The following is a 24170-nucleotide window of genomic DNA, read 5'->3' on the forward strand; positions in this document are numbered from 1 at the left end:
CCACACATGCAGTCATTATAACAATGGGGAGAGACCAGGCAGATGTTTGCCCACTGACCCTGAGTCCAGGCAAGCTCTGCATCATGCTGTGCATATTTACCAGCTTGCCTGCCCTCTAATTGCATCATGTCTGACACTTCTGTGCTGTGGAGAGTCCTGGACTCCAGAATCAACATTCTCTCACTGGTGGCTGCATCTTCTTGTTGGGTAAGCTCGGCTGCCCCTCTCATTCTATTAGCTGGAGGGAGGCACCAGAAGTTAGAAGGGAGGGAGATTGAGGCTGTTTATATTATGCGGGCTTCCCTGGCTGAATACACAGCTCAGTGCAGGGGAGGGTGTTCCAGACACCCGGAATAGCCCCCTCCGTTCGCCAGTGCTTACCCTTACTCCTTATATGCTAAGATGTTATTAAAAAAGACAGAAATAAATGATAGCCTTTATTTTTTTATTTTCACAGAGGATTTGATCGGGAAATAAACTGGGAGAAAGGAGAAGGGAATCCAGCTCAATACTTTGTATTTGGAGTTGCTTGTTCAGAGGTGGAGATAGACTGTCTGACTGGGGATCACAAGGTACAAAGCAAAATGTGGCAAAAATACATTAAAATAGTAAAGTCTGTTATTGTCTCTGGCTAAATATACCAATACATATTGTACATTCAGTATTAAACCAATTTTATACCTGAAATAAAGAACTCTACTCATCCACCATCACCATCGCTGGCAGGCTGGTCCCCTAATCCTTCAAAAAATATGAGTTTAATGAACATTATGGATCTGATGTCAGACTGTGTATGACAATAACAAACTTACACTCACCTAAAGGATTATTAGGAACACCTGTTCAATTTCTCATTAATGGAATTATCTAATCAACCAATCACATGGCAGTTGCTTCAATGCATTTAGGGGTGTGGTCCTGGTCAAGACAATCTACTGAACTCCAAACTGAATGTCAGGATGGGAAAGAAGAGTGATTTAAGCAATTTTTAGCGTGGCATGTTTGTTGGAGCCAGAAGTGCAGTCTGAGTATTTCACAATCTGCTCAGTGATTTTCGCGCACAACCATTTCTAGGGTTTACAAAGAATTGTGTGAAAAAGGAAAAACATCCAGTATGCGGCAGTCCTGTGGGAGAAAATGCCTTGTTGATGCTAGAGGTCAGAGGAGAATGGGCCGACTGATTCAAGCTGATAGAAGAGCAACGTTGACTGAAATAACCACTCATTACAACCGAGGTATGCAGCAAAGCATTTGTGAAGCCACAACATGCACAACCTTGAGGCGGGGGTGCTACAACAGCAGAAGACCCTACTGGGTATCACTCATCTCCACTACAAATGGGAAAAAGAGGCTATAATTTGCACAAGCTCACCAACATTAGACAGTGGAAGATTGGAAAAATGTTGCCTGGTCTGATAAGTCTCGATAGAGTCAGAATTTGGCATAAACAGAATGAGAACATGGATCCATCATGCCTTGTTATACTGTGCAGGCTGGTGGTGGTGGTGTAATGGTGTGAAGGATGTTTTCTTGGCACACTTTAGGCCCCTTAGTGCAAATCAGGCATAGTTTAAATGCCACAGGCTACCTGAGCATTGTTTCTGACCATGTCCATCCCTTCATGACCACCATGTACCCATCCTCTGATGGCTGCTTCCAGAAGGATAATGCACCATGTCACAAAGCTCAAATCATTTCAAATTGGTTTCTTGAACATGACAGTGAGTTCACTGTACTAAAATAGCCCCCACAGTCACCAGATCTCAACCCAATAGAGCATCTTTGGAATGTGATGGAACGGGAGCTTCGTGCCCTGGATGTGCATCCCACAGATCGCCATCACCTGCAAGATGCTATCCTATCAATATGAGCCAACATTTCTAAAGAATGCTTTCAACACCTTGTTGAATCAATGCCATGTAGTATTAAGGCAGTTCTGAAGGCAAAAGAGGGTCAAATACGGTATTAGTATGGTGTTCCTAATAATCCTTTAGGTGAGTGTATTTGGAATCAGCTTTATGCTTTTTATGAATAGGTCCCAAAATTTGATTTGTAGAGGTTATTTTTGTCGAAAAAAATAGTGGTTTATAGTCAGGTTTATTGTAATAATTTTCACTGGATCTTCTCATGTTACAACCCATAAAATATACTTTACATAACTTCCTAATTTTTTTTCTTCTGGTGACAGAATTTGCGTACAGACATTGTAATGGATATTGGCTGTAGCATTAACCCAGCGGTGGACATAGGACAGGTATGTGTATTTTTCATAAATTGTTTTGCACATTATATGCACTTCTGGTTCTTCGCCTAAAATAGTGCATATATAGTATGTTTTAAAAAATGTGTACACATCAAAATAACTCCATGCACAGCCACTTATGTCTAAATGACTGACAATAAAAGTGAGTACACAAGGTTTGGTTTACATTGCAAGAGCCTTTTTAGCGCTAGTGATTGGAAAAGCTCTTGGTAATTCAATGCCATGTGTAATTTTTATAAAATCACATTGCTCAAGTGTGAACACACACCTAGAATTACATTAGCAGGAGCTTTTAAAATCAAAAGAGCTTAAAAAAAGTTCTTGCATTGTGAACCAGCCCTATTTTAAAAATGTCAAATTTCTGCCCAATTAAACATTTTCCCTACTCGGGGTCATGTTACTAATTAGTGTTACAAATGTCTCAGGTGTGAATAGTGAGTAAGTGTATTACATTTGATGTTATCGCTCTCCTACTTTCTCATACTAGTCAGTGGAATTTCAACATGACACCTCATGGCAAAGAACTCTCTTAATATCTTACAAAAATATCATCTCTGCTCTACATAAAGATGATGTAGGCTATAAAAAGATTGCAAACACCCTAAAACTGAACTGCAGCTTGTTGGCCAAGACCATACAGCTGTTTAATAACTCAGAATAGGCCTCGCCATGGTCAACCAAAGAGTGCACATGATCATTGTCGTATATCCCGAGGTTGTCTTTTGCAGTGATGACAACATTGCTACAGAGGTTGAAGGGGTGGGCGTCAGCCTGTCAGCGCTCAAACCATTTGCCGCACAATGCATCAAATCGGTCTACATGGCTGCCATCCCAAAAGGAAACCTCTAAAAATGATGCACAAGAAAGCCCGCAAACAGTATACTGAAAACAATCAGACCAAGAACATAGATTACCGAATCCATGTCCTGTGTTTGGATGAGACCAATATAAACTTATATGGTGTCAAGCCTTTGTGGCGGCAACCCAGAGCCGCCATCAGGGGGGGACAGCTGATACAAGAGTGACGGGCCCTGCCGCCCGAATCTACCAGGAGGGGGGGAGGGGCGGGCCCCCCTGCTCACTTACTGCAGCTCCGCTACAGGCCCCCTGCTCCCAGCAATGTCATATCTCGTGAGATGATTATAGTCACACTGCAGGCGGGCAGCTGCGGCAGCATGTGATGATGCCAGCCAATCACAGAGGAGGGTGGAGCAGCATTTAAAAAGAGGCGCTGCAGAGCTCTGTATTGGTAAGAAATGCCAGTGTAGCCAGGTATCACCGCTGTCTCTGCCATGCCTGCCAGGAAATTCAAGGATTGATAGTGTCCCTTGTGCTTGCCAGCGTTCTGCCAGTCCCCATCCCCAGGAGGAGACCACTCTAGCTGCCGACTTCTGCGCTGCCCAAGACAGGAGACCTCTATGCAGTGCAGCCTGCACCATTCTCCCCTCATCCTCCAGCATCCAGCGTGCAGATCAGAAGTGACAGCAGGGAGGAGGGGAGACCAGCCATCAGCACACGCAGATAGTGTGCTCCTGCAGCTGCCGTGTGTCAGAGCCAGATAAGAGAGGAATTCAGGGCAGACAGATAACATCAGCCACTGGAGGGAGGGGGAGAAAACAAGCTAGCCTGCCACTGGATGGAGAGGAGAGCTACACTGGTGTAAAAACAGGAGAGAAGGGCCTGAGCCACTACTTCATTATATAAGGGAGAAGCAAATTGTGGGGTAAACCTCTCTTTCCCATCTCTCTCTCTCTCCCCCTCTCTCCCTCCCTCCCTCCCCGCTCTCTCCCCATCTCTCCCCCCTCTCCGTCCCTCCCCTCTCTCCCTCCTCCTCTCTCCCCAAATCTCCCTCCCTCTCTCTCTCTCTCTCTCCCCCCATCTCTCTCTCCCTCCCCTCTCTCATTTACCCCTTCCCTCTGTCTCTTTTCTCTCTCTCTCTCTCCCCTCTTCCTATCTCACTCTTTCCATCTTTCTCTCTCTCTCTCTTCCCCCTCTCTCTCCCCTCTCCATCTCTCCATCTCTCCTCTCTCTGTCTCTTCTCTCCCCCCTCCCTCCCCACCCTCTTAGCTCTCTATATGTCTGACTCTATCTTTTACAGCTTCACTTAGTCTCTATGGGGTGTACCTACAGATCACAATGCCCCTCTTTGAAACATTCATGGGTCACCTCTTTGTAAGTTACTGCTACCATCCTCCTGTGACAAGTGCTCATCTGATCCCTAACAGGCCTGGGCACCTGGACTTCTTTCTTTCCACCTTCACCAGGGCCTCCATCTTCTGCTCCCTTGGCTATCCAAATCCAAATCCAAAAAAGCTTTATTAGCAGGACCAAATACATTTAGCATTGCCAAAGCAAAACAAAACATTAACATGGGGAGGGGGGATTGTGGGGATAAGGGGAGGATAAAGGGGGTTGGGGTATATAGTCCATAGGTTTGTGGAGGAGGTAAGGGACAGCATGGGGGTCTGGGATATACAGTCCATAGGGGGGTATTGGGGGAATACAGTCCATGTGGTATCATGTTCCTCTCAGTTGGTGGCAGGCAGTGATATATCGGGCAGCTATTTGCACGGTTGTTTCCTCCTCCCCCAGTAGGATGTAGAGTTTCCTCTCCTCATATGTGGAGGTAAAATCCTGGATGTGGGCGGAGAGTCTCTGGAAGTGGGTGGTCCTCACAGGTGCGTATTTGCTGCAGTGTAGCAGGAAGTGGGCCTCATCCTCCAAGACCTCCTGGTCACATTGTCTGCACAGTCTCTCCTCCCGAGGCTTCCATGTCTGTCTGTGCCGCCCTGTCTCTATCTCCAGGCTGTGGGCACTCAGACGGTACAGACTCAGGGTCTGTCTGTCTTTGTGGTGGTGTAGCCTCTCCACCTACCACAGACCCACAAATCAGCGCAGCAGTAGTAATGCTGGGTCTTGCCTCTTCCATTGGCGTCGGGTCACGGATGCTCTTCCATTACATCCAGTAGATGTAAGCCTTCCTCTCAGCCCAAGCGTCTCTGCACGTCACGTGAGACTCGGACCAAGACTGAGGCCTAGTGGCTGCAGTGGGAGGACATCAGTGATCTAACGCTGGAAGGCATAAGCCCCAGTACTACTTCTGCTCTGATCTGTGTGACTGTTAATGGAAGATGAGCAGGGAATGGCCCATCCCTGCTACTATTCCTAAGACTAGCTTTACTGCCACTACCTGTAACGCTAGCCTACCCACCGCTACACCTAATACTACGTTCACTGCCACTTCACCTAACACAAGCCTTCCCATCACTATACCTAACACTAACCTTACTGTTGCACAAACTGAGGTGACACAGAGGGGGACACTTTTTCACATGCGTCGTGCTGTGTGCGCTGCTTTCTTTGGTGTCAGAGCCATGCACATTTTTTGACGCTATGGGCGGGGTGGGGTGGCTATCGGGCAGGCTCAGCAGCCAGTGGGTGGGCTCAGGAGGGGGGGGTGCAGGCCTGATGACGTGTGAGGGGTCCCAAAATTTCTGATGGCGGCCCTGCGGCAACCACTTTAGGAGTACAAAGATAACTGTGTCTACCACAGTCAAGCATGGAGATGGGAGTGTCAGGGTTTGGTGATGTATGAGTTCGTTGGCAGTGAGGAGCAGTTCAAGTGGAGGAATGCAAGTTCACTAACATCCACCAGCTATGCCATGGAGGAGTGAAAAAGGATTCTAGTTGCAACCTGTATATTCCATGCCCAAGACAGTTAAGGTAGTGTTAGAAAATAATGGTGGAGACAAATATTAACATTTACAAATACTCACTTTTGTTGCCGGTAGTTTAGACATTAGTGGCTGTGTTTTGTTATTTTGATAAGACAGCAAATTGACTGTTATGCAAGCTGCACACTGACTACTTAACATTGTATCAAAGTGTCATAGTTTCCGTGTTGTCCAATGAAAAGATATAATACTGTATTACAAAAATATGAGAGGTGTACTCACTTTTGTGATTTACTGTACTTGGATATGTAGGACATTTATTTGGTATGTAAATAGGGCCGGATTTGTACTCTTTACCGCCCAAGGCTGCTGTCTGTCACCATTCGCCCCCCTTCAGTATAGGTAGCCAGATGACCCGTCCCCCCCCTTCCCTCTAGTACAGGTAGCCAGCTGACATCTCCCCCCTTCCCTCTAGTATAGGTAACCTAATGACTCCCTTAATCCCTCCTTTTCCCACTCCCCCCTTTCAGTATAGGTAGCCAGCTTGACTTCACACCGCTGCAGCCATCAGTGTCACTCATTTCTCCACTCGTCTCCAGTGCAGAAGCTTCCTTTTCCCCTCTGTCTCCAATGCTGCCCAAGTCCATAGCCACTGGCCGCAAAAGTGCACAGAGAGCAAGGTGGCTGCTGCACAGGTGGCTAGCAGCAGAGTACCACGGTCAGGCGCTCGCCTGATCTCTCTGCATTGCAGCATTTGCAAGTTTGCAAATGCTGCATAAGTTCAGCCTGCTGCTTTGGTGCCCTTGCTCCTGTGGTGCCCTAGACCATGGCCTAGGCGGCCTTGTCCTAAATCCGGCCCTGTATGTAAAGCTAGAACAGATATCAGATATTGCCATATTAGACAACAATCGTGAAAAAGTAGCTAAACAACATTAAACTACAAGGATGAGTGACTAATATTAAGTTTATAGCCCAATTCAACTGGTGGATCAACTTAGACCACTATTGGGCATATATTGTGCAGTCGGCTGGGTGTGTACATTTAACCACTTCAGCCTTCAGTGTTTTTCACCTTCTGCATCCGAGCAATTTTTACCTCTCATTCATTTGTCAATAACTGTATCACTGCTTATCACAATGACATGCTCTCTATCTTGTTTTTTCTGCCACCAATTAGGCTTTCTTTGGGTGGTACATTTTGCTAAGAATTATTTTTTTCTAAATGCATTTTAATGGGAATATTAAGAGAAAAATGGAAAAAAAATCATTATTTCTCAGTTTTTGGCCATTATAGCTTTAAAATAATACATGCTACCATAATTAAAACCCACGTATTTTATTTGCCAATTTTTACCTTTGATTACACCATTTAAATTATGTTCCTATCACAATGTATGGCACCAATATTTTATTTGGAAATAAAGGTGCATTTTTTCAGTTTTGCGTCCATCAGCTTATACCGTATATACTCGAGTATAAGCCGACTTGTTGGGTCCAAAAAAGTGGCCCAAAAGTGGGGGTGTCGGCTTATACTCGAGTCACCTTCTCCCCCGAGTGCCACCGCAGCACATGCAGAGTGTTGCGGGCAGCGCAATTGACCCCCAACATATGTAAATAGTGCACAGCGAGCCGGGCTTCTTTACTCACATGTCAGCACCACACGCCTGGATTGCTCGTCAGCACCATGCCTCTTGCCAACCACGGAACAACACAGCACAAAGACTGTAGACATTCAGGAAGTCACACTCTGCCGCTGTGTACTCGTCAATGAGCGGTGTTATCAGCTATGCACGCAGTTCAGGCAATTGCTTCCTCTTCAGAGAGCAGGACGCATCTCCTATGTTTCACATTTCGTCACGAGGTATGTTCCCAATTGGCTGGCTGTATTGTCAGCAACACAGCCGGCCAATCAGGTGCCTGAAGGGCAGGAGCATACCTCGTGACGAAACTGAAACCTAGGAGACGCATCCCGCTCTCTGAAGAGGAAGTCATTGCCCGAACTGCGTGCATGGCTGATAACACCGCTCATTATATGAAGAATACACAACAGCAGAGTGTGATTTCCTGACTGGCTATAGTCTCTGTGTTGTGTTGTTCCGTGGCTGGGTGACGGCATGAGGCATGGTGACAACGAGCAAACCAGGCGCTCTCTTCTGACATGTGAGTAAAGAAGCCCCACTCCCTGTGCACTGTCTACATATGCTGGGGTTAATTGTGTTGCCCACACCACTCTGCATATGCCGTGGTGGCATTTGAGGGAGTCATGGCGATGAGGGCATAAATGTGTAATTTGAATGGTAAGCTTAAGGATGAAAGCCCAGCTCGCTATGCACATTCTACAATGCAATCCTGGGAGTCACAATGATCAGTTTTGCACTGCCTGCCACCACTCTGCATATGCCGGGGCCACTTCACATTAGAAGATGTAAAGGCCCTGTGGACCTTATTCATTAAAACTGCATTCTGAATGTTGCCTACAGCAACCAATCTGATCAGCCATCACTGCTGCATTCTGCCAGCACCACCAAAAAGTTGCAATTTACTTACCTGGGCCTCTATCAGCCCCCACGGTCTATCAGGTCTGTGCTGCATTCCCTACCCTCGGCTTATACTTGAGTCAATCACTTTTTCCTGAAATTTAAGGGAAAAGTTGGGGGGTCGGCTTATACTCAGGTCGGCTTTTACTCGAGTATATACAGTAATTTAAAAAAAATAATAGTAATATACCCTCTTGACATGCATATTAAAAAAGGTCAGACCCTTAGGTAACTATTAATGTAATTTTTTTTTATTGTAATTTTTTTTTAATTAAAAATTTTATTTAGGTATTTTTTGGAGAGTGTGGGGGGTAAACAGTTATTATTTTTCCATCCTACAAGCCTGCGATCACACTTATAGGAAGTGAAGGGAGGACGTGAAACTTATTTTGTTTCTTCAGAAAGATTGCGGCTTCTCATAGAAGCCGTCTGTCTTTCTAATGGGGACTTAGATCAATAATTTGATCTCCGGGCTAACAGGCGGCAGCACAGGAGTGCGTGCGATCGGCCGTAGGGGCGCGCAGCAGCCCTTTGGACGTAGCAGCTACGTCCAAAAAGCTTAATTGGTTAAAAAGCATTGTTCCAGAGCATGCTTGCAGGATGTTGAAAATTACACTCTCGCATGCCCAGCATTCGACTAAGGGCCTGTTTCCACTACACGTGGCTTCTGGATGCAGAAAAACTGACTCCAATTAATTCCTATGGGCCTTTTTCCACTAAGGTGTTCATTGTATGGGAAACGATGCAGGATGCAGAAATCTGCAAATTCGTGTTAGTGGAAACAGGCACATAGGCTTTCATTGGAGTCAGTTTTTCTGCATCCAGAATCCGCGTGCAGTGGAAACAGGCGCTAAATAGCCACATTCAGAAATCTGGATGCAGAAAAACTGATGCAGAACTGATGCAGAACTAGTGAAAATAGGCCCTAAGATAATAGTTCTGAATATCATTGAGTATAAACAACGTTGTTTCTTTTCGCTTGATTATGTCATTTGAGTGACGTGGCTCGTTTGTGTTACGAGCGCTTATAGGCATACTTCATGGGGTCTTCATAGGAAAAAACATTTCAAAAGCAGAGAAAAATCAAGTAGTCCACTATTAAAGCCAAAGAAAAAGTATTGTAATGCAGAGATTACGTGATCCCTGAACCCTCTCTGTGAGTTGTGCTCACTTTTCATTTCAGAAAACGCCGATATATGCAGAAACTTGAAAATAAGCATTTTTGGAACAACACAAGCCTCGCATATGCAGACAAGCATTTTGGTGGCATAGACGATAGCACTCTTACCTTGCAGTGCTAGGATCCCCAAATTTAAATGTGGGCCAGGACACTATTTGCATGGAGTTTGTATGTGTCTTCATGGGGTTCATTTGGACACTCCAGTTTACTCCCACATCTCCAAAATGTACATATATGTTAATTGGCTTCCCACAAAATTGATTATAGACTATGATAGACATATGACTGTGGCATGATTAGATTATGAGCCCCACTCAGGGACAGTTAATGACAAGACTGTGTTCTCTCCATATTGTTGTCGAAGATACCAGCGCTAAAAGAATACAAAATAGATCGATCTCTCTCTCTCTCTCTCTCTCTCTCTCTCTTTATGACCTATTTTAACAGTGTAGCACTCTCATAGCCTCCTATTCAGTGCTACTGCTCTAACCTATTAACCCCCTTTAACCCCCTACGTAAAATTATACACATGCGCATAGATGTGACAGACATGGCAGGAAGTGGCGTCATGCGGTGTGACGTGCGCGAGACTCGAGGCGGAAACCCAGCACTATAAACAGCCCAGAGGTAGGGTAACCTGCGTGCACGGAGCATCGGAAGAAGCTCACTTGCAGCGAAACGGTCGTCCGCTGCTCCCACACTGCCCCACAGGGTATGTCATTGAACAATTTATGGAATTGATGCTATTTATATTTGAACTTTATTGAAAAGTGTATGTTTGTAGGAGGAAAGACAGGAATTGCTGGCACTGCAGAAACCGTTTCACATCCAAGGGAGGAGGGGAAGGGGAGGGGGGAGCTGCACAGCCCCAGGCCAGGTGTGTGTGGAGTATATCTTCAGCGTGCTCAGGCCAAAGTCACATCATGATATGGAAGAGGAGAAGAAAGCGCCGGCACTGCTGTCATACACTTTATTCCGACATTAATAAAATCATGCAATGATCAGTAACGTTATCCTTACAAATTGGGGGTACACATACCGTGGGTGGCTGTGGATGGTGCGGTGGGTGCAGAGCCTGACGGCCGTTTCGCGCGATATGCGCTTCTACGGAGGCTTACCAAGTCTCCGTAGAAGCGCATATCGCGCGAAACGGCTGTCAGGCTCTGCACCCACTGCACCATCCACAGCCACTCACGGTATGTGTACCCTCAATTTGTAAGGATCACGTTACTGATCATTGCATGATTTTATTGATGTCGGAATAAAGTGTATGACAGCAGTGCCGGCGCTTTCTTCTCCTCTTCCACTTTATTGAAAAGTACCTATAATAAAACATATGGAAGAAAGGCCTGTGATGTAGTGCCGGATGATTCTTTCCTTTCTAATGACTGAATAGTGAAATGTTTACTCTTGCATCCTGAGCACACTGAAGGCTGTATACCCTGTGAATCTGTACCCTAGGAACACTTCCATTTGAAACCCGGAACCGCAGTGCCAGTCGCTTTTTTTCTCCATCTGTATTATTTTAAACCTTGTCTTCAATAGCAGTGACAATTGGGCCTGGCCTGATATTGTATGTAATGCAGAACAGCAGCAGAGCATTATACTTTCAATCTTCAAATAATTTTCCATGGCCGTGTGAGTAGTCGGGCCGAGACTTGGCACCGGCTTACAATTAGGTTTCATACACCTGAGGTGCTGCTCTCCAGGCATTGCATAGTGTAAGCATTATACTTTATCTGCTCCTGGCGCGGCATGACAGGTCCTCTTCAATCCTCTTCAGCATTGTGCATCTAATCGCCTTGGGGGCTGTTCCTGGGGGGAGGGAGGGGATTAGTACAGCTGAAGTACTGAATAAGCACATATAATCTCCTTGCCCTTAGTAAATAGGACTTCAGATATTGTAAATCTGTTTGAGGCCATCTTCATGTTAAAGGGAACCTAAACTGAGAAGGATATGTATTTTTCCTCTTAAAATAATACCAGTTGCCTGACTCTCCTGCTGATCCTGTGTCTCTAATACTTTTAGCCACAACCCTTCAACAAGCATGCAGATCAGGTGCTCTGACTAAAGTCGGACTGGATTAGCTGCATGCTTGTATCAGGTGTGTGATTCAGCCACTACTTTGGTCAATGAGATCAGCAGGACTGCCTAGCAACTGGTATTGTTTAAAAGGAAACATCCATATCCCTCTCAGTTAAAGTGGATCCGAGATGAACTTTTACACATTGCATAATTGGGTTCCTTTCCTATTGTTTATAGGGCATTCCTCAAGCCAAATACTTTTTTGTTTTTGTTTTAATACTGTAATTCCCTATAAACTAAACAAGCCACGCCCACAGGGTTTCAGAGAGCCAAGGCACTTTCAGACAGTAGCAAGGGCTCATGGGAGCTCAGTCTGGGCAGGAGGAGGGGGGAGGTATTACTAGCCCGAGATTTCAGAGGCAGAGGGGAGGAGGGGGGATTAGGTTTTTTGCTCAAGATGCAGATAAGCCTGCCTCTGTGTAATGTTTACAAACAACATGGCTGCTGTCATTATCACAGGAAGAAAGATTCATATTCTATTAAAGCTGTTTGCAGCTAGATTTGTTGTGTAAACTATCTAAACTTTAGATAAGATATATAGACAAATTACTTGTTATAGTTAGTTTTTCATCTCGTATCCGCTTTAATGTTCCCTTTAAAGGATACTGCAGCCCACAGGCTGCGGAGAGATAAAACCTGCAATGTGTAGGGAAAGAAAAGGACATACTCACCGCTCCCCTCGCTCCCTGCCGTTGGGTCCCGCTCGTCAGCCACAGCTCCCGGTACTGGCCAACTCTCCTGAGCCCTGATTTGGACATACAGTGCCGCGCATGCGCAGTATGTCCTGTAATCTTCGCTTCTGGCATCGCATCATGACGCCAGAAGTACGGACACTCCCCCACCTCCTGCGTGTGCGCTCCAGCGGCTCCACTATAAAGCTAGCATAGTGCCAGTACCGGGAGCTGTGGATGACGAGCGGGACCCGACGGCAGGGAGCGAGGGAAGCGGTGAGTATGTCCTTTTCTTTCCCTACACATTGCAGGTTTTATCTCTCCGCAGCCTGTGGGCTGCAGTATCCTTTAAGTAAATGACTGTTTTACAAAAGTTACAGCACAGCATTTCAAACTGATGTACTAGTTTATTAATTTCCTGCTTACTTTAATGTCTTGCTTATGTGTTTCCAGATTGAAGGGGCCTTTGTTCAAGGGCTTGGATTATTTACAATTGAAGAGCTGAAGTTCTCTCCACAAGGAGTGCTGTACACCCGAGGACCTGCTCAGTATAAAATTCCAGCAGTCTGTGATGTCCCTGAGCAATTCTACGTGTCCCTGCTGGCCAATGTTCCTAATCCACATGCAATATATTCATCCAAGGTAAAAAGGACATTGTGACATTACTGTACACTCCCCTCAGTTAATATCCAAGGTAAAAAGGACATTGTGACAGTACTGCACACTCCCCTCACTTGTGTAATTGGAGATACAGATTGCCCAGCAAGTTCATGGACCTAAGAGCTAAAAAGGACCAAAAAGTCCTCTTACTAAAACCGCTCTGCAAAACAAGTTTTCCTTCTTAAAACAGAAGGTATTTGCGATAATTCAGGTTGGAGTGAGCATATGATGTCTCTCACAATGCATCACTGCTGAATATTCAAATCATCCCTTTGTTCTGCCTGTAAGCTAAACACACCTCCGGAACTACTGGAATGCAATGATGTTTCAGCTTCTTAATTGCAGAGCCACAATAATCCAACATGCATACAGACTGTTTCAGACTGGTTGGTCCTCATCAGTGCCTGGGCAATCTGTAACTCTGAGTATTTCAGGTCCTACTACATAGAGTCAAATCAATTTATGCATACACTGATAAGGACCAACCAGTATGAAACAGTCACAGTGCTGATACATCATTGCATTCCAGTGGTTCTGGAGGTGTGTTTAGCTTACTCGCACAACAAAGGGGCAATTTATATATTCAGCAGTGATGCATTGTGGGAGAGATCTAATGCTCACTTCAACCTGAATAATCGCAAATACCTTCAGCTTTAAGAAGACAAACTTCTGTTTTGCAAATGGAGATATAGTCATTCTTAGCATTGATTACATTTGTTGCTGTTATTATTTACGTAAACATATTGTTTAGTGCTATGCAAGAAATAATAACCAATAATAAACTAAAAAAGAAATAAAATAGTATACTTATCACATATTTATGCTTTTTCCCATAGGGTATAGGAGAGCCAGCTCTATTTTTGGGATCCTCTATATATTTTGCAATCAAGGATGCATTGGTATATGCCAGAAAAGAAAGGGGGTTGCCTGAACTTTTTACTTTAAACAGCCCTGCTACTCCAGAGAAAATAAGGATGGCTTGTGGAGACAAATTCACTGACATGGTATGACTACTTCAAACAATAAATCACCATATAAAATGTAGATGAGGAATCAGGCATTCTGTAGAGTTCTGAAAACACATCTGACTAAATCTAGGCATACACAGGTCAATAACGGCCCAATATGGCAAACAACCAAGCCTGCACCAAACACAAACAGATCAGATTGCGATGGATTTTCTACCACATATTTAACTTGACTCTCAATTAGATTTCAACACAAATGTATTGAGAACTGATGCAGTACAGCATAATGCCTCTCCCCTTTCCACTTAAACTCTGATTTTCCAATCGTATGGGGAAGGGCAACAGATTTCCAACAGCTTAAATAAAAGTTGTATGAAAGTGATCCAAATGGCTGTAAAAGAGCACATCAGAAACTGAAAAGTAAGACTGCAAAATAGATTACAAATGTTTATTAAACAATAGTAATCAACAAGTGCCAAACAACCCCAATGAAACCAGACCAAAAGTACAGCAAAAAAAAAGTCCTATACACTGCTATATACAGTATAAACACTATATATAAACACACTCGTCACAAGTGAAATTGCAATTCCGTGATGGTTGAACTGGATGGACCAATGTCTTTTTTCAACCAAACTAACTAATAAATCTAACTATGAAGAATTGCTTGTAGCCATATGGCAACAATGTTCTGTATGTGTTGGGTCACGTGACGGTGACACCCAGTTTTGGATGAGACCCGAACTCTGGAGCTGCGTGACCTGAATTTGTTGTTGCTGTGAGAAAACGCGGAAAAGCCGCCGCGTGTGCCAAGAGCTAGGCGGCTGACTCCGCGTCCTACGCGGCGGTTTGCACGCGTCTGGTTGTGTGGTGGAACGCAGAAAAGCCGCCGCATGTCCTGACAGCAAAGCGGCTGTTTGCATGCAGCAGCATGTGCTTGGTGTGGCTGGGTCTGTTAGTGCACCTAGGCAGATGGAGAGCTATGCTCGCGCGGGCCTGAATTCAGGATCTTTATACCTGCAGAGGAAGTGTCAGCTGATCAGGAAGGTCAGCTGATTCCTGCAGGACTCATGATTGGCTGAATGGTTCGGGCGGGGCAGCAGAGTCCAGCAACTATATATTCTGCTGCTTATTCAGTTGCTGGTTGTCTGGCGTTGCGATCACATATGTGGGAGCACCCAGATCCGTAGTCAGATCCACAAGTGTGCCGGGACCAGCTGGAGCTGTAATCCTACACTTAGCTAGATTCTGTTGATAGCTAAAGTACTAGTTTGATTGTGATTATCTGTTATGACTTTTTGCCTGCCTGACTATCCTCCTGAACTCTGACCTTGTACCTCGATATTTCTGATACTCTGTTGCCGAACCCCGGCTCGTCCTTAGACTCTGTTTCTGCCTCCTGATCTTGTACCTCGATATTCTGATACCCTGTTGCCGAACTCTGCCTGTACCTAGACTCCGCCTTTGCTTTATGATCTTGTACTTTGTCTGTCCGTGTGTGTACGATCTGGCTTGTCCGACCTCGAGAACCGACCTTACCCTTGGAGGCGGTTCCTCGTCCTGTCAGTGACATCTCCTCCTGAGTGTCACTTTCAGACAATCCTTCCTACTGTCAGTCTGACTCCTCCCGTCTTGGAGAGCTCAGGTCTGCGGAAGGAATCTGTGCAGTACTCCTTGCTGCACTGAGGCCTAGTCCTCTAAGTGTTACTGTTACAGCAAACACTACACTCTACTCAGGTGAACAGAGGTTAGCTAGTATATCGGATTATCGGTGATACTGCAGATCACGTATAATCTGGTATACGTCTGTATTCCCAGTGATACTGCAGATCACCGGTAATCAGATCCTCTCTGTGCTTCACCGATCGTTACAGTTGCATACAATTGCCACATGTGTTGGTCACAACATTAATACTATCCAACAATGTTTGAAAATTATAGGACGCAGGAAAATCAGAGAACCTGCTGAGGAGAGAGTGGCTAAAACAGGTACACGACAGACCACACAGACAGGCAGATTCCCTGAACGGCTCATAGAAACTCATTTGCAATGACAAGTGTTATCAAAAACAGCCTCCAATCATCAATGGTTGTACCTGTGTGAATGCAAACTATTCACAACTGACTGGGGGACCATTAAGTCCTTGACAAAGCACTGCACATCTTGGGTGCTGCCACTCTCATTGCAACTGGACCAATGAATGGCATTTGGTAGTATTTATAGTTGAAAGATGTTTCTGTCCATGAAGGAATGACTGCCATGGATTGTGTTGCAGCATCCTGGGGAAAGCCAAATCACGGTGTCACACTGCCCTTACAAGGGGCATCATTTTAGGAGTGGGCATTTAAGTTGCACACAGTTACCACCATTCATGATGGCTGGCTGCTTTGATTGTCACTTGCTGTAGCAAACGGGTCTCGATAAGCTGTTTGGTAAATCTGCTGGTCTGTGCCCTCTGTCATAGGTTTGCTCCGTCCAATCCCTCTTTGGCATGTTCTGTGATGCTTCTGCGTCCTTTTGTGTCACACATCTCTGGATGGTACACATGTCTTGCCCAACATGCGTAGCAATTGCACACATCAACAAGTTCAGATCATGCAGATCCAAGATATGGTCGCACCCGAATCTGGGTGTCCCATGCAGGGCCGTTTCTTGGGCAGGGCGACCACCCTGGGCGCAGACCGACAAGTAGAGAAAGGGGGGGCGCAGGCAGAAGTACATAACCGCTAGGGAGCTGGCGACGCACAGTGTAGCCAAATGGAAGAAGAAAGAAGATTACCAGCGGGATCATGTTCCTTGACTTCTCCTGGTCTACCTGCATCCGACATCAAGACATAATCACATCACCACCGCGTGATGTCCTGTAGTGGTACTGCAGGCTGTCAGTGTATGGCGCCCATGGAGGAGTCGGCTTTCCGGGCTCTCTTCGCCTGTGTGTTTTCCTGGTCCCTGCTTCCTCCTGGATGAGCGGCTGGTCCCTGGTAAGCAGGTAGATCTGCTTGTGACCTGTGGATGTGTGACTGTCTCTAAAGAGTAAGGGCTCGCAAGTCCACAGAGGGGGGGGGGGGGGGCAATTTTTACACCCTCGTCCTGGGTGCAATTTAGCCTAGAAACTGCCCTGGTCCCATGATCCAATATGTATGAAAACTTAATGATTTCCATATGACTCTTCTATTAGTACTATGTAATTTGCAGCTACGTTCATTTTTTTTCATGGGTATGTAATTTCACTTGTGAGGAGATTCTATACACCCAGGCAGATAAGCAAGAACAAAGAATGAGGGCAGGTCTAGAAATGAGCAATAGGATCATAAGTCAGAATGGGAGCACAGGGTGCAGTGCATAGAGACACAGACACACAGAGAAGCAGCAGTTTCAAAGGAACTGAGGTTCTGTCAGAGTTCTGTAATCAGTGGGACAGATTTACCAAAGCAATTACAACTTTTTTTTCTATTTCCTACCTATTTAATAACAATTGGAAGAAAGAAGTAATCTGCATATGTTCTGAGAGTATATCTACTACATTCAAAATAAGACTTTTGCACAAGTTTTGCATTATTCTCTAGAAATGCTGTACACTGCAAAACTAGTGCAGCGGGACCGCGACCACCCGTCGTTACTGCTGTGCAGAACGATTCATTATGTTTATTTATTCACTGGCTGGCACCCCATGCTCTCCAGTGCCTGAGCCAGCAAGCCTCCATTGCTGCCTCTACACACGCCCCCTCATTTTGCTCCTCGCCGATAGAAGCAGTGTTCAACACTGCTCTTCCCAATCCTCCCCCTCTAGTCCGGCCCCTTCTCCATAGCATCAGCCGCACGGGTTCAATGTTTACCTCGTTCGGTACCGCCTTTAACTCCGCCGCCTGCCAGTCAACCAGGAGACACCTGAGCATTCGGGTGCCTGCTATCTCCAGACTGTGCCCCTCTGTCCTGCACCTTGGCCCTGCATGGCTACCTCCCCCCAGACATGTGGCTGCGCCCCCCCCCCCTTCATGAACAGACACTTGTCAAGGTGGCAGGACGACCATGAGGGAAGCCTCAGTAGAGTGTCTCTGTCAGGCACTGACTGGCAGCCAGCCTCAACACAGCCTCGCAGGAGAGAGACAGTCAATGGGTCCGGATGGAGTGTTCTGAGCACAGGCACAGCACACAAGTCAGCGTTATTTGACCTGGAGTGGAGCTAAACTGCACAGCTAGCCTGTGAGTAGAGAGGACTGGCAGTAACACGTGTGTGAGGCAGGCCTTCTCGCCTGGAGTTACAAAATGGCTGGAGGTGCCCCTGCAACACAGTCCTGGTGCACAGCGTCACTATCAGGAAATGCATAACAAATCAGGATCCCAACAGGTATAACCACAGCAAAAACATTTCTGTTACTGGTAGTGTTCACAAATCTTGTCCACAGAATACTGAAGGGTGGAGGTCGCCCAAAAATATAAGACAGTTAAAAACAATTTTAAATGGAAAGGCAGTGGTTTGCTTATCTGTAGAATATAGTAGCCAGTATGACTCAAAGGAAGTCCAAAAAGTTTATTGAACAGAGATAGTTGGGGTCAAACAATGCGTTTCACGAACGATTGCTGTTTCCTAAAGTGTACCAGAGAAGACAATGTGAAAAAATTTGATACTTACTCTGGGCTTCCTCCAGCCCCATGAGCTCCGATGCATCCCCTGCTGACTGGCGTGACTGATTCAGTTTACCGGGAGTAATTGTGGCTGAAAGGAGTCACTTGGGAGGACAGCCTGGGATGCATCGGTGCTCATGGTGCTGGAGGAAGCCGTGGGTAAGTATCAAAATTTTTACATTGCCATCTATGGTACACTTTAAGCCAATAAAACCCCAAAAAGTGCTGTGCAGCGTCTAGTGAAACACATACGAACAGCTTCTTTAAAGCAATTGAAAAAAAATGTGTACATTTTTTGGCTCCATAAATGGGTGAGATTAAAATCCTCCATTTTTTTGATTTCCAGGAAGGGGTAGGTCTCCTTGATATTCAAAAGTACTGGCCTCTCACCATGGGAGAGTTCTTGACTTGTTAGACGCATTCTCCTCAAAACACTGGATTGCAACTTATCATGTGCTTGCAGACATACCACTGAAAGCTCTGTATCTTTCACACACTTTGATCTTTGCAACTCCTACTCCAGTTTTTGGAAAGTAAACCATATAGCCTTGATCCTTGGCTCAATGACTTCTACAAGAGGAAACCTGGGCTTTGGTCCTGACAATTCCTTTTTGTCCTTTGCTCTCCCAACCTTCACCCACACCAGTCTTACTGGCACAAGGATCTGGGGAAATAACTTTTTACTCTTCAATGGCAAGGTGTTTCTACACACTAATAAAACTTCTCTAAATGTAGCTACTCAAGAGCAGTGCATTACATTTCTTTCATCCTGGGATATGACACCTGCAAAGCTGAACAAAATTTTGCCATCTTCTCCCGTAGGTTGTTGGAGATATAACTTGAGTGTAGGCACCCTTGTGCACATAGCGTGGCAATACCCCATAATTAAAGTTCATTATTTGATGAAGGAAATGTCCTAAGTCACCCTTCCCTTTTCACAGGAGACTTGCTTTCTACATTCAATTTCTAGGTCAACTAAGGCCTACAAAAAAACAGTCCTCCCTCCCTCCCCTCCTAAACATGACCAAAATGCTAATACCAGCTGTCTTGAAATCTCAATCTGGGAAATGAAAGAAATCATTCTCCTATCCAAGAGCAAGTTTCAACCGGTTTCTCCAGATTTGGTGGGAGTGGTATAAGTTCAAAGATAGTGACCTCTACAAATATTACCAATTTTGAGGCCCATTGTACTTCTTAGTGTATACTTAAAGAGACTCTGTAACCAAAAAAAGTTCCCCTGGGGGTACTCACCTCGGTAGGGGGAAGCCTCATTGGGACCCTGTAGCTGCAGGCAGTCCAGCGCTGGCTCCCAAAAAGTGTCCCGGAATTCTCCCTCGACAAGCCTGATTTATTTACCTTTCCTGGCTCCAGCGGGGGCGCTGTTGCGCCAAACCATACAGAGATAGGCGGAAATACACGATCTCTGTCGGGTCCGCTCTACTACGCAGGTGCAGGAGACTTGTGCCTGCGCAGTAGAGCGGACAGACATCGGTCAGGTATTTCCATCTATCTCCGAGCGGATACTGCGCTGGAGCCGGGGAGGTAAATATTTACATGCCCACTGTTCGGAGGGGTACAGCGAGACCGGAGTGGGACACAGGAGGACGGTGGAAACCTCGATCGGATCCGGAGGCTTCCCCCTACCAAGGTGAGTACCCCCAGGGGAACTTTTTGAAGTTACAGGTTTTCTTTAACAGTCTCTTTACGCTGCATTCTTGCTTTTCCTTTTTCTCTTGATCGCTTCCTTTTTTCTTTCTTTCTCTACCTCTCTGCTTTTCCTTCTACCCTTCCATGACTTTTTCAAATTTTGACTTTAGTTTCACTAAATTAATTCCACAGGGCAATACCTAGTACAGGGCCGGTTCTAGACTTTTTACTGCCTGAGGCAAACTTGTGAGGATGCATCCCCCACCCCGATTTGGAATGATCCCACAGCACCCGACAGTTCACTCTGCTTCATTTAATGTTCTCACATGACATGCTGCAGCTTAACACAATCACACAGGCTGGCTGTGAGTCTGTGACAAACGCACTGCTCACCCTCAGCCACTCCATTCCTCAGGACGGTATACACAGTAGAAAAATGCTGCCCCTGAATTCTCTGTGCCTGAAGCAAATATTTTACCTTGCTTCATGAGAGAACTGGCCCTGACCCAGTAGAGATCCCTCCCTCAGTATAGGTAGCCAGAGAGCAGCCATAGTGTAGGTAGCTAGAAAGCCTCCCCAGTAATTAAGTGAGCCCCCCCCCCCCCATGCCAATGGAGAGTGCGCAGAGGAGGGGTGAAGTAACCCACCTCTACAGGATCCACAAACAGACCATCTTCTTCCTCCTAGGCCTCCCATCTCTATGGTGCCAGCATTTGTGATCGCATAAGCATCCTGTGATCACAGGTGCGGCTGTTACCCATGAGATGGGATGCCTAGGTGGAAAAAGATAGGCCATGTGTGGATCCCAGAGAGGTGAGTTAACATCACTCCACTATGGCAGGGCAAATGGCTGAAGGATTCATTTGATTTGAATTGCAAAAATTGAGGGCTAGGATATGCATCTCCATAAAGATTGTGGGATTTGACAGATTTGTTGTCCCATCTCTACTTGTCATTGTTTGTGGAAAAAAAAAACTCTGCAAGGAGACACAGATCAGTTGTGTATTTGTATACTGTATGTAGTTACCCATGTGTCTAAATTGAACAAGCTGTTTGTTTGTATTATAGATTCCAAAAGATGAACCTGGCACCTATGTTCCTTGGGCTATCAATATATGAAGAAACCGTGTTGTGTCAATTGGTTTTTGTGTTTATCTGCTGCGGAAAATCTAAAATTGTATTAATTTAGTTCTATTCATAGTAGATCATAGTAGAGTAAATACATTATTGATCTATTTTAAAGTGTATCTGTGCTTTCCATCTGATATTAGGATTACAAAGTTTTACTTTAACAGAATCCATTCAGATATAAAATATTCTTATAAACATTTCTTATAAATTCCTTTTGAAGATGTACTGATGAAAATTATGCAGTGCTTTGCAACAGGCAACAGGCTACATGGACAATTTACTTTCTGGCATGCTAATATTTGAACTGTGCAGTGTATGAGATCATTGCTAAAGTGAACCCAAGATGAAAAGATGAGATAAACACTTGTATTTATCCTTCTACTACTAAAATTACCTTTTTTAGATATCCCATGATTTTATTTTATATTTAAAGAGAAACTCCGACCAAGAATTGAACTTTATCCCAATCAGTAGCTGATACCCCCTTTTACATGAGAAATCTATTCCTTTTCACAAACAGACCATCAGGGGGCGCTGTATGACTGATATTGTGGTGAAACCCCTCCCACAAGAAACTCTGAGGACCGTGGTACTCCTGGCAGTTTCCTGTCTGTGAACCTTGTTGCATTGTGAGAAATAGCAGTTTACAGCTGTTTCCAACTGCCAAAAAAGCATGCAGCAGCTACATCACCTGCCAACAAAAAAATGTCACCATGTAATAAATGCCAGAATGTAAATCAGGGAATTAAAAGATTTTACAATGGGCACACACTGACTAAATCATTTATACATAATTATTGTAAAAATGAAGCACTTTTTATTACATTATTTTCACTGGAGTTCCTCTTTAAACATTTACAAAGTAGATTAAATGTTTGGTTGTCTCTGCTTAATGGAAGCCTATTAAAGTGGTCTAACACCCAGCATTTCAACTTTGCTTTAAAAGATTGCTTACAGCTTATAAACTAGAACAGACCTTATGAGATGTTGTGTGGAAGGGGTATGGCCCGATTGAATACAAAAAATATTGATATATATTATTTGTAAAAATACAAAACTTTATTCATCACTTGCAAAAGACAATATACAAAATTAGCATAAAAACATATATGGCAGCGGAAAATCCCACATCCCCAACGACCCACACCCCAAAATCCACTGAACCTAGGGCCCTCTAATTCGGAAAGAATCTAACCAGTGGACTCAGTGCACGTAGATAATGGCTGAAAGCTGCGCAGCTTAATAAACAAAAAATCAAAAAATATATCAAAAAAGAAAAACAAAATCAAGGAACAAAAGAGTCCAATCTAGCCGCATGACTATAGCCAGAGTTCATCGTGGATATTCCAATATAAAGAGAGGCCTAAACAAGGAAAAGCAGGTATCCTCAACTCTCAGCAAACCATGCAGGCATCACCTCAGGTATTGTCAGCTCATTGATATTCACATGTGCTCAAATGCTTATTTGCTTATTTAGCTCTTCCTGATATCCGTACTGACATGTGCATGTAGATTCTTGTGTCTCTGGCAACCAATGCCTGTTGCACATGCATAGAGAGCCGGATTGTGCAGCGTTAGGTGGAAGCAAAAGTCCATGTAAGTAGTTCAAATGAACACAGACAGATTGGAAGATATTAGCATTGTTGGCATGGAAAGTACTTTGCAGAGAAGCGTATTAGAGCTGAAGACAGATCAAGCAGCCAGTGAATACAAAGCAGCAGCAGCCATAGAGCATGATGGCAATGTGTGTCAGCCAAAGCATATGGATTGCATAAAGTTGCCCAGTGGGCTCTTACTCATCCGGACAGGATTCCTGCAGGTGTCAGCAGCGTTTGTCCGAGAGGAGGTGATGTCCTATTGGAGCATGGGGAAGTCAGGCACCAGGGAGGTTCGCCGCCATATGAGAGGACGGCGTCCTCGATCGATTTCGCCGGCTACTACCGGCTTCTTCAGGAGGCGTGTCCAAACAACTGTGACGCACTCCCTATGTAGCAGCCGCCGCCCAATCCAGCCGCACGACACGGCCACTTGCGCCCCCGGGCCAGAGCGAGCAGGGGGGCGGGGCAGGCAGACACGACGGGCGAGCCAACCAATAGCGCGCCCGGCACGTCCGCCAAGCCCCGCCCCCCCGCACGCAGGCCCGGGGGCAGGGGCGAGAGAGACCAGGAAGCCGGATCAGGCGGCGGGGACACACAGGGAGCGCGCACAGACCATCCATAGATCAGATAATTACTCAATTAGATATCACATTAGACATATTATAACCAACTTTTTATCAAAAATAAATCCATATAGGACAGCAGCTAGTAAAATAACCCTGTATAAGATAATATGCCCCACAGGTAAAATGGGCACCCTCCAATTGCATATGGTGCCAATCCTATGGGGCAAATGTACCACCAGCGGTGGAATTAACAAACATAAATCTAGATTAACTAGCAAGGCTACGAAAATGCTCCAATGGAACAGATGGTCACCATTAAGCCCACAGATAGTGGCAGGGGAATGCAGCAGCACAACAGCAGAGACCCACAAAAATCAAAACTCAGAGGGGCAGAAACGGGACATAACTAATGTTCTCATTTAAGCCAGGATATCTAGTTGCATCTAACTCAAATATCCATCTGGCTTCCTTTTGTAACAAGAGACGATCCATATTACCTCCTCTAGGTGAGCCGTGGATCCTGTCCAATCCAATAAATCGTAGAGATAAGTATCTCCCATTA

At 45.2% G+C, this 24170-nt stretch overlaps 1 protein-coding gene across 1 annotated transcript in view; it reads left to right on the forward strand.

The window, feature by feature from the left end:
- LOC137524806 (aldehyde oxidase-like) overlaps window positions 1-22367 on the forward strand; it is a 339511-nt gene extending 317144 nt beyond the window's left edge. Inside the window, exons 33-37 of the mRNA XM_068245128.1 lie at window positions 458-572; window positions 2189-2254; window positions 12865-13053; window positions 13908-14075; window positions 21382-22367. Coding sequence (XP_068101229.1) covers window positions 458-572; window positions 2189-2254; window positions 12865-13053; window positions 13908-14075; window positions 21382-21432 — 589 coding nt within the window. The 3' untranslated portion in view covers window positions 21433-22367. The remainder of the gene's footprint in view (window positions 1-457; window positions 573-2188; window positions 2255-12864; window positions 13054-13907; window positions 14076-21381) is intronic.
- The last annotated feature ends 1803 nt before the right edge of the window (window positions 22368-24170 follow it).

The sequence above is a fragment of the Hyperolius riggenbachi genome, chromosome 7, assembly GCF_040937935.1.
Source record: "Hyperolius riggenbachi isolate aHypRig1 chromosome 7, aHypRig1.pri, whole genome shotgun sequence".
Classification (NCBI taxonomy): Eukaryota; Metazoa; Chordata; class Amphibia; order Anura; family Hyperoliidae; genus Hyperolius; species Hyperolius riggenbachi.